Below are 13,307 nucleotides of genomic sequence, written 5' to 3' on the forward strand. Positions count from 1 at the left end.
CCACAGGAGGGCGACAAAGCTGGTGAGGGGCCTGGAGCACAGCCCTGTGAGGAGAGGCTGAGGTAGCTGGGGGTGTGCAGCCTGCAGAAGAGGAGGCTCAGGGCAGACCTCATTGCTGTCTACAACTACCTGAAGGGAGGCTGTAGCCAGGTGGGGTTGGGCTCTTCTGCCAGGCAACCAGCGACAGAACAAGGGGACACAGTCTCAAGTTGTGGCAGGGGAGGTCTAGGCTGGATGTTAGGAGGAAGCTGTTGGCAGAGAGAGTGATTGGCATTGGAATGGGCTGCCCAGGGACGTGGTGGAGTTGCTGTGCCTGGAGATGTTGAAGCAAAGCCTGGATGAGGCACTTGGTGCCATGGTCTAGTTGACTGGACAGGGATGGGTGCTAGGTTGGCCTGGATGATCTTGGAGGTCTCTTCCAACCTGATTGATTCTATGATTGTACTTCTCTTTAACGCTTGAGAAGACTCTGTGGAGCCCTTTTTGCCTCACAAAAAGCTCCTAGGATCTAGGAATGGGGACCAAAACAATTTCTAGTTTATTTTTGAGGTGTGTTAAGCAAAGAATAAAAACAATTAGAGGAGTTTCCTGTGCCAAGCAGTGGACTGAATGCCACACTTTGTTCTGATGGAATAGTTTGATGTGTAATGAGCAACAACTAAGGTTGTGTTGACCTGGGTGCCGGTTTTCTGGTTGGTAGTTTTTGTCTGCAAGTCCTTTGGACAGTCTCATGCTTGGTTTAAGATGAGAATATGTGGCTGTCCATCTGGATTCCTTCTTTGCTTTAGTTGGTTGTCTTCTTTTCTGTGGAACATGGACTTGTGGTCAAAACCAACCTCTGTAGAGATGGGTTTCTCTATTCTTAGGCTTTTTCAGGTAACTTCAAGTAATGGGAGGCTGATCCATTGGTTGCTGCTGGAATAGAATTCTCCTCAATCCTCTTTATCTCCCTTTAGACTGATGCATTCCCCACATCTGGATTTAAAGATCAGAAGGAAGTGTCTCCCTGGAAGCATACAAGAGCCCTGTCTGCTTCAGAGCATGTCACATATGTCCTGTTCCATGAGAGAAATCTCTCTGTGGTAAGCTCTTCCCTGTGGAGATCCCTTCCTCTTTGAAGACTAACAGCAGAGATGCTTTTAGAGGGCAGTTTGCAAGCTAACCAAATCATCTGCCCAGTGGTGGGGTGAGGTTGCTGGCAGATGATAGCTCCTCTGACTTATCCCTTTGAACTGGGCCTACTGTGAGGTGAGACACAGTGAGGTAAGACTTGGATGTCACGAAACAAAACTCCTGGGAGGATTCAGTGCAAAACTGAAGTTCAAGTGCAGGTGTTGGAAAGCTGCACTTCCTCATACAAACAACCTGAGGGTAAGGTGAGACACTGGAACAGGCTGCCAAGAGAGGCTGTGGATGCCCCTTCCTGGAGATGTCCAAGGCCAAGTTGGATGAGGCCTTGAGCACCCTGAGCTAGTAGGAGGTGTCCCTGCCCATGGCAGAGGGTTGGAACTGGATGATCTTCAAGGTCCCTTCTAAACCAAACCATTCTATGAATCTAAGTTACCTGTCAGGTCTACGTTGTCGAAGTGCTACAGGATGTGTGGCTAAGCTGGCATCACATCACATGCCCTGTGAAGATCAGCCTCATGAGATGCTCTGATACAGTTCTATTTATTGCTTTTTAATTCTACAGTAGGAAAATTAAATTGATTTGAGTTCTGTTCTTGCCAAGAGTGTGAGTAAAGCTTGTGAGATGGTCCCTAACTTAAGTGTACTTAAGGACTAATTACCAAGAAGAGTTTGTGTAATTGCTAGTGGCTGACTTGATGCTCTGTATCCACAAATCCTGATGATGATATGCACAATATGTGAATTTCCTTGAGAACTGGGTCCAGTTCTGGGCTCCTCAATTCACGACAGATGTTGAGATACTGAAACACGTCCAGAGAAGGGCAACAAAGCTGGTGAGGGGCCTGGAGCACAAACCCTATGAGGAGAGGCTGAGGGAGTTGGGGGTTTGCAGTCTGCAGAAGAGGAGGCTCAGGGCAGAGCTCATTGCTCTCTACAACTACCTGAAGGGAGGCTGTAGCCAGGTGGGCTTGGTCTCTTCTGTCAGGCACCCAGCAACAGAACAAGGCGGGACAGTCTCAAGTTGTGTCGGGGGAGATCTAGGCTGGATGTTAGGAGGAAGCTGTTGGCAGAGAGAGTGATTGGCATTGGAATGGGCTGCCCAGGGAGGTGGTGGAGTGGCTGTGGCTGGAGGTGTTGAAGCCAAGCCTGGCTGAGGCACTTAGTGCCATGGTCTGGTTGCTTGTCTAGGGCTGGGTGCTAGGTTGGGCTGGATGATCTTGGAGGTCTCATCCAACCTGTTTGATTCTATGATTAAGCCAGAAAATGCTTGTTCTTTTCAGGAAGCCAGGTAACCAGTTTGAAACCTCTCTTTGAAAAGTAGAAGCTTAGGTGGATAGAGTTTGAGATTTTTTTTTTCCAAGAGAAAATTTTGTAAGAGAAGAAGAAAAACCTCTCAAAGAGAAGAATTTATCTAACATGATAAAGTGAGGGGTAATTGCTTAGTGCTGTTATCTGTGTTTTGCATAGATGCTATGAGTGATCCTGGTGGGTCAAGTGCACCACAGAGGCAGCCAAAGCTTTGGTCCAGAAATCTCAGGAAGCAGGAGCTGGATTGATCTGTTTCCTTTGTGGCTGAGATTGTTGGGATTCAGCTGCCCACAGGGTGGAAAGGGGGTGGTAGCAAGTGTTGTGACATGAGATGTGAGTGATAGCAAGCCTCTGAGGTGGCTGTATGGCACCTGCCTCTGTAGAACCTCTCTTCATCTGAAGTAAGTTCAAGCTGAGCTGTTGCACCCAAGCTGAGAAGTAGTAACCTCAAGAGATGCTCCTTACAAGCTGGAGATAAATATTCAGAGTAATGAAGGGTTCTGAGGAGCTTTGCTGCACTACTGTTTGTGAATATCCTCTCTTTGCTTTTGGGGAGTGGGAGGCAGCCAGGTTGGAAGTTTTTGGGTGTATTTCAGACTCTTAAGCCATCTGAATTTCTTCTGTCTTTGTTTCCCTAGAGGACTATAAGTGAGACCAGGTCTTTGCCTCTTCCTGAGGTTGGCACTCACTTGTTCCAGGCGCTGGAAGCTGGCTACCCTGTCAACGTGCAGCGAGCAGGATTAACTCCTGAAGTTCAACAGCTCATTACCGATGTTATCCATAATCCTCCCATTAACTCAGGTGAACATCACAGCTCTTTTCTGAATGACTGTGGCAGAGAGATAAAAGAGTGAAAACTTGACAGGTCAGCTGCCCCTTTAGGTAAAAGCCATTTCTTGAAGGCCTGTGGCAAGGTAGAGTGTAGCAATGCCAGGATCATTCCTTTCCTTTCAAAGTTATGTTGTAAAATGAAGCAATTGTGATTCATTAAAGAGTAATAGAGAGTAGCCCATTACAAATCCTGCCACTCAGTTGTATGGATGTTGGAAAGATAAACTCCTAAATCTGTATTTCCTCAAGTGTTTCTGGAAAAACATCAGCCTGGCCAAGTCTTCCTGTAGGTTACTGGAGTTTACACAAAATAGTCTGAAAAAGAGCTGTAGAATTTCCTCAGTGCAACTTCTTGTTGCTTGTTAATGATAAGGAAGCTGAGAAATGCAGGAGGTGATCCTGATGTTTTAGTACAGGCAGTTTGTGTGAGCACAAATGAGGTCCAGTTCTGGGCCACTCAGTTCAAGAAAGACCTCAGGGAACTGCTTGAAAGTGTCCAGCACAGAGCCACAAAGCTGCTGTAGGCAGTGGAACATCTCCCTGTGAGGACAGGTTGAGGGAGCTGGGGCTTAGAGCAGAGGAGCCTGAGGGTGACCTCATTCCTGTTGATAAAGATGTGCAGGGCAGTGTCAGGAGGACAGAGCCAGGCTCTGCTCAGGGGTGTCCAGGGACAGGACAAGGGGCAATGGGGGCAAGCTGGAGCAGAGGAGGTGCCACAGGAACAGAAGGGAAAACTGTTGCCTCTGTGAGGGTGCTGGAGGCCTGGAGTGGGCTGCCCAGAGTGGTCATGGAGTCTCCTTCTCTGGAGACATTCCAAACCCACCCGGATGTGTTCCTGTGTGACCTGCCCTGGGTGGTCCTACTCTGTCATGGGATTAGACTTGGATTATCTCTGCAGGTCCCTTCCAACCCCTAACAATCTGTGCTTCTGTGAGGTGGGGATTTATCCCATGACGTCACAAACTGTTTTACAAGTCATACCCCCACAGTGTTTTATTTTTCAGTCTTTTGCATACCTTAATCTATCCTGTGCTTTAATGAGGCACAAGGATTAAACCCCAGTTAATATTGTATTTCTTTTTTTTCCCCCAAGACACCACCAAAATTCAAGCAATCAGAAAACTTGTTCCAGAAAAGATCGAAACATATCTCATCAGGATGACTGTGGCACTGTTGGAGAAAAAGGGTAGAGTTAAATCTCAGGATGGCTCAAGTGTCAAAAGGATGTTGGTGTGGTCAGATGGGCAGCAGGAGAAATCAGGAGCAGATCAAGCAGGCAAGGAAGATGCCTTGTGGAGTGAAAAACAGGTTAGTAAAAGAAGGTATAAGATCATCTCTACCCTAGTAAGTCTTGCAATTGCAGAACAGAAAGATCAGGCACATGAAGGTCCACAACCACAGCTTAATAGTGGCTTCAGAGAAGAGATGAACATTTTTTTTGCCATTGTCTAGCCCTTTGGGATGTCCTCTGTAAAATTCTGGATTTGCAGTAGCTGAGGCAGTGAAGTAAATCCAAAGTTCTCCCCAGTGTGAAAATTTTTAAGATGAATCCTTCATAGATAGAAGTCCATGCATTGGTCTCAGTCTTTTTTGTGTTCCTCTGTTGCTTGAAACTGAGTGTAGCCATGATAACAAGTGTCATGCCATAGGTCTGACTCACTGGGAAGAGGTTTCCGAAAACAAGGAGCTCTTTGTTGCTGTTTAAGAAAGGCCAAGCTATCATTTTGAGAACTTGGCTGGCCTCTCCCACATCCCAGGTCAGCATCTTGATCTAGCTGGAGATGGACTTGATGGAGCAGGTTCAGATCATGAAAATGATCAAGGGGTGGAGCACCTCTGCTCCAAGAACAGGCTAGGTAGCTGGGGTTGTTCAACCTGGAGAAGAGAAGGGTCCAGGGACACCTTAGAGCGGCCTTCCAGTACCTAGGAGGCTGCAAAGGGACTGTTTGCAAAGGCCTGCAGTGACAGGATGAGGCACAGTGGATTGAAATGTGAGCAGAGCAGATTTAGATTGGATGTGAGGAACAAGTTCTGCACCATGAGGGTGCTGGAACACTGCAGCGGATTGTCCAGGGAGGTTGTTGAGACCCTGTCCCTGGAGGTCTTCAAGGTCAGACTAGATAAGGCTCTGAGCAGCTTGCTTTAGTGGAGGATGTCCCTGCTCACTGCAGGGAGACTGGACAAAATTACCATCAAGGGTCCTTTCCAACCTGATGCATGCTGTGATTCTGTGATCTTGCACAAAAGGCAACCCTGCACTCAGTGGCTCCTGGTGGAAACAGGAGAAAATTACAAACTCAACCTCCTTCTGCTACTTATATCAGGATTTCCCATCAGTTCCTCACAGGATTTTGGGGCTAGTTTCTTGAACTCTGACTCAAACCATTCTTCAGGCTTTTCTACTTTGCCAAATTGATTTGTTTCTTCCATCCCTGGCTGCTGTTTTGTTTCTATGTATCTTTTTCCTGAACTTGACCTCCTGGCACTCTAATTGCATGAACTCTAATTACTTTTTTTTTCTTCTCTTGTTAGCTGCTGGAGCTAATAACAGAATGAGATGGTATTAGAAATCAAATTAATACTGTACAAATGAGTAGACTGCAAATCAAAAGCTAATCCAAAAAGTCTTCATTTACTCCCCCTTCAGAAGATATCCTGATTCCAGTAATTCCCTGTAGCAGACAGCTTTTCAGTCAGCTTACAAACACTCCTGGATTTTAACAGCCTTGCACTGCTGCTGCTTTTACAGGGTAATTTGGGCAATCCAACGTTGAAGGAAGGAGCAGAGAAAGCTCATCTGCAAGTGGTGCCTTTGCCTTCGATAAGCAGCTCTTCTTGCTGTAAGAGAGCATGTGGGAGACTTGCCATTAGCAATGCTTTGGTAACATCAAAATCTGGAGCTGACACCTTGGCTCTTCCAGCTTCTAACCAATACCATTATGTAGAGATCAGAAGTGTGCCCAAAATGCCTTTTTTCTTAACTGAAACTTTTGGTGTAAAAACACATTTGAAAACACACTACTTGAAGCAGGAGCAAGGATTTCAAGTTCTCAGGACCACAGGGATGGAGGAAATATTCTTCCTCACTGCACAAAATATCCAAGTTCCAGTTGCCTTGTGTTTGAAATGGATGTACTTGACTTGCTCACCTCTGGTGATGGAATGAGTCAGAAACAGCTCATGATCTTGTTAAGCAAAGGTGTTAGAACTCTGTTTAGAATTGCAAACTCATTTCCCTCCAAAACACAGCCTTTGCATTCAGTCTGGTTTGTGCAGACTCAGGCTTTAATGCTGTCATCCTTTTAACAGCCAGCTTCCTCAGTGTTGCATGGAAAGGCCACCCAGAGCACAGAGAAGAGCCAGGCAGAGAGCAGAGGGGCAGCAAGCCACCCAAAAGCCACCGCCTTGGCCTCCTGGAATCAGCCTGCCCTCAGTCGCAGTGAGGAGGACCTGTCTGCCTCTCAGCCAAAGGTGAGTCTGTGCCTGCAGCTCTGTGCCAGGAGCAGATGATTGGGACGTTGATCTTTAACAAATCAAAATCCCAGCTTCTGTCTGGATCCTTGGCCTGGATTGCCAGACACCTTCTCTTGTTCATCATCTTGGTGCAGTGACAGCACACTGCTTGTATTGCCCAAACAAGATGGATTCTTCAACAAGAACAAGTGTAAAGCCCTACACCTGGGGAGGAACAATTCCATGCACCAGTACAGATTAGGGGTTGATCTGCTGCAAAGCAGCTCCATGGAGAAGTCTTGGTGGATAAAACTTACCCATGGGACAACAATGTGCCTTTGTGGCCAACAAGGCAAATAGTCTCCTGGGGTGCATTAAGAAGACTGTGGCCAGCAGGTCAAGGGATGTTCTGCTCTCCCTCAACTCCATCCTGGTGAGACCACATCTGGAGTTTTGTGTCCAGTTTTGGGGTCCTCAGTTCAACAGGAGGATGATATACTGGGGAGAGTCCAGTAAGGCTACAAGGATGATAAAGGGACTGGAACATCTGATTGATGAGCCAAGACCTGGGGCTGTCGAATCCAGAGAAGCAAAGGCTGAGAGGAGATCTTTTGAATGTTTACAGACATCTGCAGGATGTGTGTCAAGAAGAAGGGACAGGCTTTTTTCAGTGGTGTCCTATGATAGGACAAGGAGCAGTGAACACAAACTGGAACCCACGAAGTTCCACCTCATCATGAGGAGAAACATCTGTGGTGTGAGGGTACTGAAGCTTTGGAGAAGTTGTGGAGTCTCCTTCTTTGGAGACTTTCAAGACCCATCTGGATGTGTTCCTGTGTGACCTGTCCTAGGTGAACCCTGTGTTGTAGGGAGTTGGACTGATCTCCAGAGGTCCCTTCCAACTCCCACAGTTCTATACTTCTGTGGAATAAGCCACTTCCACAGCGAGCAGCCTGCTACAGACACTGCCCCGCCGTAAATCTTGTCAGCCATCTAGTGGCAGATGCTTCCAGTGCTCCAGGAGGATGTTTGGCTCCCTTTTTTCCCTTTTCAGATACAGTTGTGTGAGGTTTTTACTCTGATGTCATTAGGGGGTTTTGCACTGTTTGCATCAACATACAAATAGTGCTTCTGAAGGGAGCTTATGTGGGCTGCCCAGCACTGACTGCTGTACAGCTTGCTTCAGTTTGAAGCTGTGAATGTAAAACGTGCTGCAGACAAATTCATGGTCTGGACAGCATTGGAGATAACTCCTGAACAGCACAAAGGGTATCTTATTTAAACACGGTGTAACTTTATCTTTTAGGTTGCTGGTGTTAGTTTCAGAGCACTTTCAGAACATATCCAAGCAAAGCCCCTTTGCTGTGACACAGGAACAAAGCATGATCAGTGTCAGGGTCCCTGCATCGTCCCTGCTTCACCCAGGTTTGAACTGGGAGCCCTGGTGTGGAGTGCTTACCTCTTGATGGTGTGGCACTGCAGCAGCCTCTCTCCTGGCTGTAGACTGGTGGTGCTGATATATTTTGTTTCCAGGGCAGCTTGTCAACACTGATCATCCTGAGACATTCTTCTCAGCGGAGATCCATAGTTTTTTGAACAGCTCTCACTCTCTCAGTAAGCTTGGATCCATACTTCTGTTAGGGGAAGTAGGCAAGTAATGGGTATTAAAAGGTAGGAAGTTATCTAAGAGCAGGGATACCTACTTATGAAGTCGTTACTGGACTGTAATGGGGTCTCCAGAACTGGATGCAGTACTCCAGGTGGGGTCTCAGGAGAGCAGAGGGGGAGAATCACCTCCCTCAACCTGCTGGCCACACTTCTCCTTATGTAGCCCAGGATCTGGTTGGCTCTCTGGGCTGCAAGTGCACACTGCTGGCTCATGTTGAGCTTCTCATCCACCAGCACCCTCAGGTCCCTCTCCTCAGGGCTGCTCTCCAGCCACTCACTGCCCAGCCTGGATTTGTGCTTGGCCTTGCCTTGACCCAGATGCAGGACCCTGCACTTGGTCTTATTAAAGCTCATGGGGCTGGCTTGTGCCCACCTCTCCAGCCTGCCCAGGTCCCTCTGGATGGCTTCCTTCCCTCCAGCCTGTCTGCTGCACCACACAGCTTGGTGTCATCAACAAACTTGCTGAGGGTGCACTCAGTGCCTCTGTCCATGTCACCCACAATGACGTTGAACAAGACTGGTCCCAGGCCTGATCCCTGAGGGACTCCACTTGTCCCTGGCCTCCACTTGGCCATGGAGCCATTGACAGCCACTCTTTGGGTGCAGCCATCAAGCCAATTCTTTATCTACCTGGTGCTCCACCCATCAAACCCATGTGTCACCAGCTTGGAGACCAGGATGTGCACTTAACAAGGTGTTTAAGAGAGACATAAGCTTTCCACTACTACTGGTAGCAGTTTGTGTCTCCTGATGAGCATGATTTTGGGGAGCTGAGCTGTGTAAGAGCAGAGCTTTATCAATTCACCAGTAAACTACTTCCCTTTTCCAACATGTTTTTTTCTTCTTCTTCCAGACTTTACCTCCCCCTTTCAAGAGGAAAGTGCCAGAGTGGTTTAGAACCTCATCAGAAGCACCTCTACCTCTAATCCAGCCGAAGAAATCCAAAACAGAGGCCAAAAGAGGCATTTTTCGTTGAATATAGAGATGAAGATCTATTTTTTTTACTCTCTAAACAATGGGTGTTTTTTGTACAGAGAATTACTGCACTACCGCGATTTGCCTGCCGCTGCTCCGCTCTTCATTCCCGCAGCTCCCCCTAGCCTCACCTTCGGTGCTTTTCCACTGGATGGAAGTTATTAGCATTAAAAAGCAAAGAACCGGTGTTGGGCCGTGAGTGACTGGCGGGGGTTAAGGGCGGCCTGGCGGGGGTTAAGGGCGGCCTGGCGGGGGTTAAGGGCGGCCTGGCGGGGGTTAAGGGCGGCCTGACGGTTTGGGTGTTCTCTGCCCCCCCCCCCCCCTTTAGAAATCACCCAGACTAGTCTCAGCCGGCTTTGGGAATATGAATGAAGCTTATATTTACAGCTTAGCACAATATACAAGCAGATAGCTACAGTATATACAGAAATAGACAAGGTAAAAGGTAATACAGGAACACAACTCCCCTCCCAGAAACTTGAGGCCTCAGGGGGGGCTCTCACCCACCCCTGCACCTTCCCCCTGCCCCTCTCACCCTTACCGCAGTCCCAATGAAGAACAGAGGCTAGGCCAGGGGGTTAGGAAGCAAGGGTGAGTGGAAGGTGAGGTGAGGGAGAGGCAGCTCAGTCAGACTGTGAGGCAGACTGTGAGGCAAAAACGGCGAGAGCGTTACCTAATGCTTTCGTCTCTTCTTCAGCGAGACCGTGAGGGGAGCAGACATCGCCCTTGTTTCCCTCTCACAGCCTAAGATCCAGTTCTCCTCACCAAAACGTTCTGCCCCGCTCCCAACCGGCCCCGGCGGCCTCCTCCCGCCGCGTCGCCATGGCACCGGCGCGGCCCCTTCCGGGGCGGGCGGCGGCGGCGCGGGGGCTGCCGGGAAGGCGGCGCGCGGCCTGCGCCTCGCGCTGCGGCGGGCGGGTGAGCGGGCGGGCGGGCGCGCGGCGGCCGTGGCGCGGAGCCGGGGGGGGGGGCGGCGGCGGCGGCGGCGGCGGGTCGGAGCCCATCCGCCCGCGGGGGTACAGCCCCCGGGAAGGGACAGCCCCCGGGAAGGGACAGCAAGGTCTGCAGCCGGGGCAGGGTCAGAGGGGCGGCGTCTCAAGCCCCCTCCGTCCGCCGGCGCCGCCGCCTTGCCCCGTCCCGTTGTGCCGCGGGTGTCGTTAAACGGCAGAGCAGCAGGGTTGGTTCCCGGGTGGGTGGGTGGCTGCCACGCTGCCAAAGTTTCCCGGCGTGTGGGTGACACGAACGTTTGTCGTTAAGGTGAGGTGCTGCTCAGGCAGGCGTTGGGTTCCGGTGGGTGCCGGAGGTCAGTGTAAGGCCGTGGGGTGTCCTCGGTGCTTTCCGTACCGGCGCGGGTGTAAGGGCCGGTCCCCTTCTCGGGCGCTAAGGTAGAGTTCCGACACCGATTTCCCGGCCTCTTAAAGTCCCTGCGGAGGAAGAGAAGGATGCAAGCAAACAAACGGCTTCCTAAGTAGATACCCCTGCTCTTAGCTAACTTCCTGCCGTCTGATCCCCGTTTCTTGCCTTCTCCCCCGCTTGCCCCGGCAGCAGGATGGATCCGAGCCTGCTGAGGGAGCGAGAGCTGTTCAAAAAGCGTGCCCTCTCCACGCCGGCCGTAGAGAAGCGTCCAGCGCCATCTTCTGACTCCTCTGCCAAAAAGAAGAAAGCAAAGGTAGAGCAGGGGAGCTCCTCAGGCTCCAAGCAGAACACAGGTTGGTGAAAGTCTCCTGCTCGGCAGCTGTTCGGTGTTTTCTGCTGGCATCCTCCGAAGTGTGAGGGTTTGGGTGTTCCCCGCCCCCCCCCACTTTAGAAATACTCAGACTAGACTCAGCTAGCTCTGGGAATATGAATGAAGCTATTTATTTACAGCTAGCACAATATACAAGCTGATATTTACAGTAAATACAGTTACAGACAGAAATAGACAAGGTAAAAGTAATACAAAAACACAACTCCCCTCCCAGAAACCTGAGTCCCCAGGGGGGGCTCTCAACCACCCCTGCACCTTCCCCCTGCCCCTCTCAACCTTACCCCAGTCCCAAGGAAGAGTAGAGGTTCAGCCAAGAGGTTAAGAAGCAAAGGTGAGTGGAGGGTGTGTTGGAGAGATGCAGCTCAGTCAGAAGCCCAAGGCAGAGAGCTAAAATGGTGAGAGTGTTAAATAATGTTTTCACTTCTCCTTCCCAAACTCTTTTGCCAGACTCTGAGGGAAGCAGACATTACCATTGTTTCCTTTCACAGCCTATGATCTAGTTCTTCTCACCAAAACATTCCAGCTAGCTTCAAACTAGCACACGAAGGTGCTGTTTGTTAGTGTGATTCAGCCTCTCTGTGAACTTTGCTATTGGCTGTTGATGTTCTTTCTCTTATGTGAGCTCTTGTGAAGAACTTATCTTACACGAGAGGAAAACCTGCTTTTGCTACCACCTGTGCTTGTCAGGCCTCATCCTGGGACTTGTTTGCTGTTACTCAGTTGGAGGAGTTGCTGCTGCCAAAGTACTTGTGCAAAGCCAAGCTTTGATTTGTGATTTCTGTGCTTGCTGGACCCGCAGAGCAAGCAGCAACAGTGGTCTCGTTCTGTCTTTCTTGCAAGAGAGAGGCCAGAGCTGAATTCTGTTAACCTAAGGCACAGGCTGTCCATCCCTGAGATGGATTTTACAATGTAATCTTCTGTAACTTATGTCTGAGCTACTGGAAGGAATCCAGCAGAGGCCATGAGGGTGCTGAGGGGGCTGAAGCATCTCTCAGAGGAGGAAAGGCTGAGACACCTGGGGCTGCTGAGCCTGGAGAAAAGCAGCCTGAGAGAGGGGCTCTTCTCAGTGCTGATCAAGGGCTAGAAGTGGGGGGCAAGAGGATGGGGCAAGGCTCTTGTCGGTGATGGCAAGCGACAGGACAAGGAGCAGTGATCACAAACTGGGATCCTGGAGGTTCCATCTGAACAGGAGGAGAAACTTCTAAGGTGTGAGGGTGCTGGAATCCTGGAGCAGGCTGCCCAGAGGGATTGTGGAGTCTCCTTCTCTGGAGACATTCCAAACCCACCTGGACATTGTGGTCCTTTGCAACCTGGTCAGGGTGACCCTGCATCAGCAGGTGGGTTGGACTGGATGATCCCCAGGGATTCCCTCCAACCTCTACTGTTCTGTTATCTTGTCTGGTTAGCATCTTGTGGTTAGCAGTGCCTCCTGTTTTACCTGGGAGCTGATCTGTGTTTATGAACACCAGAGCTTAAGCAGATTTCTGTCAGCTTTGCCTTCACTAAGTGAAACACATCACTTGAGGGGCTGTGTTAGTTCTGTGCAAGCACTGACAGTTCTCAGATGCATTCTAAAGGTCAAATCAAATGTCAGGAGTTACTAAACCACAAAATACTCTGTTGCACAAACTCATCGTGTGCTCATATTTTAAATGCCTCATGTGGTTCTCTTCTGAACTCCAAAAGAAACAACTGAGCTAAAAACAACAGAGGCAAACGTCAAGGACAGTGAGAGGAGTGGAGCATCTGGAGTCTAAGGGGACAAGTAGGGAGTTTGCTTGTTTACCTCTAGCTTCTTAGGGCACCAAACAAAGCTGTCAGCCAGGTGTTTTAAAATAAATCAAGGGAGGGCAGATTTCCATCAGTGCCTTTGCCATGCTCTCCAAGTGAAATAGATTTCCACACCGAATGTTCTAAACTGTGTGCCTTCTTAAGTGAAGGCAGTTTGTTGGGAAAGAGAGGTGGGAAGGCAACAAGAGGGTGAGCAGTTCAAAGGTGAGTCTAGTCTGGGGATTGGAGTAGATGTGGCTGGGTAGCAGAATAGATAAAGTATTGTTTCTTTGCTGTGGTCTTGTGGGCTCAGTGTTTCTTTAAGTGTCTTTACAGCTCTCAGATGATGATCTTACACAGAAAGGAGCGTGGGCAAATGCACTTTGTCCTTCAAGCTGCTGACTTCATTCTAGACAGTAGCAGA

At 49.4% G+C, this 13,307-nt stretch overlaps 2 protein-coding genes and 1 long non-coding RNA gene across 17 annotated transcripts in view; 2 read left to right on the plus strand and 1 right to left on the minus strand.

Moving 5' to 3' along the window:
* WRN (WRN RecQ like helicase) overlaps positions 1–9,552 on the plus strand; it is a 55,220-nt gene extending 45,668 nt beyond the window's left edge. For 9 of the 10 annotated variants that reach the window (XM_064149746.1, XM_064149753.1, XM_064149749.1 and 6 more), the window contains 5 exons: positions 957–1,082; positions 3,078–3,240; positions 4,364–4,578; positions 6,020–6,110; positions 6,580–6,760. In XM_064149746.1, coding sequence (XP_064005816.1) covers positions 957–1,082; positions 3,078–3,240; positions 4,364–4,578; positions 6,020–6,110; positions 6,580–6,713 — 729 coding nt within the window. In that variant the 3' untranslated portion in view covers positions 6,714–6,760. Of the gene's footprint in view, positions 1–956; positions 1,083–3,077; positions 3,241–4,363; positions 4,579–6,019; positions 6,111–6,579; positions 6,761–9,244 lie in introns of those variants that run through there. The other variant, XM_064149755.1, reaches the window with a different exon arrangement.
* The window catches only part of LOC135178683 (uncharacterized), a 38,866-nt gene extending 28,658 nt beyond the window's left edge, over positions 1–10,208 (minus strand). The window contains exons 1-2 of one of the 2 annotated variants that reach the window (XR_010303685.1): positions 10,040–10,208; positions 8,183–8,357 (exon numbers count right to left, since the gene is read on the minus strand). This is a non-coding gene — a long non-coding RNA (uncharacterized LOC135178683). The remainder of the gene's footprint in view (positions 1–8,182; positions 8,358–10,039) is intronic. The other variant, XR_010303684.1, reaches the window with a different exon arrangement.
* A 9-nt stretch (positions 10,209–10,217) lies between these two features.
* Positions 10,218–13,307, plus strand: part of GTF2E2 (general transcription factor IIE subunit 2) — a 36,419-nt gene continuing 33,329 nt past the window's right edge. For 2 of the 5 annotated variants that reach the window (XM_064149756.1, XM_064149761.1), the window contains exons 1-2: positions 10,227–10,284; positions 10,912–11,075. In XM_064149756.1, the coding sequence (XP_064005826.1) occupies positions 10,916–11,075 (160 nt within the window). In that variant the 5' untranslated portion in view covers positions 10,227–10,284; positions 10,912–10,915. Of the gene's footprint in view, positions 10,285–10,395; positions 10,624–10,911; positions 11,076–13,307 lie in introns of those variants that run through there. The other 3 variants (XM_064149758.1, XM_064149759.1, XM_064149760.1) reach the window with 3 other exon arrangements.

Source organism: Pogoniulus pusillus, chromosome 10, assembly GCF_015220805.1.
Source record: "Pogoniulus pusillus isolate bPogPus1 chromosome 10, bPogPus1.pri, whole genome shotgun sequence".
Lineage (NCBI taxonomy): Eukaryota > Metazoa > Chordata > Aves > Piciformes > Lybiidae > Pogoniulus > Pogoniulus pusillus.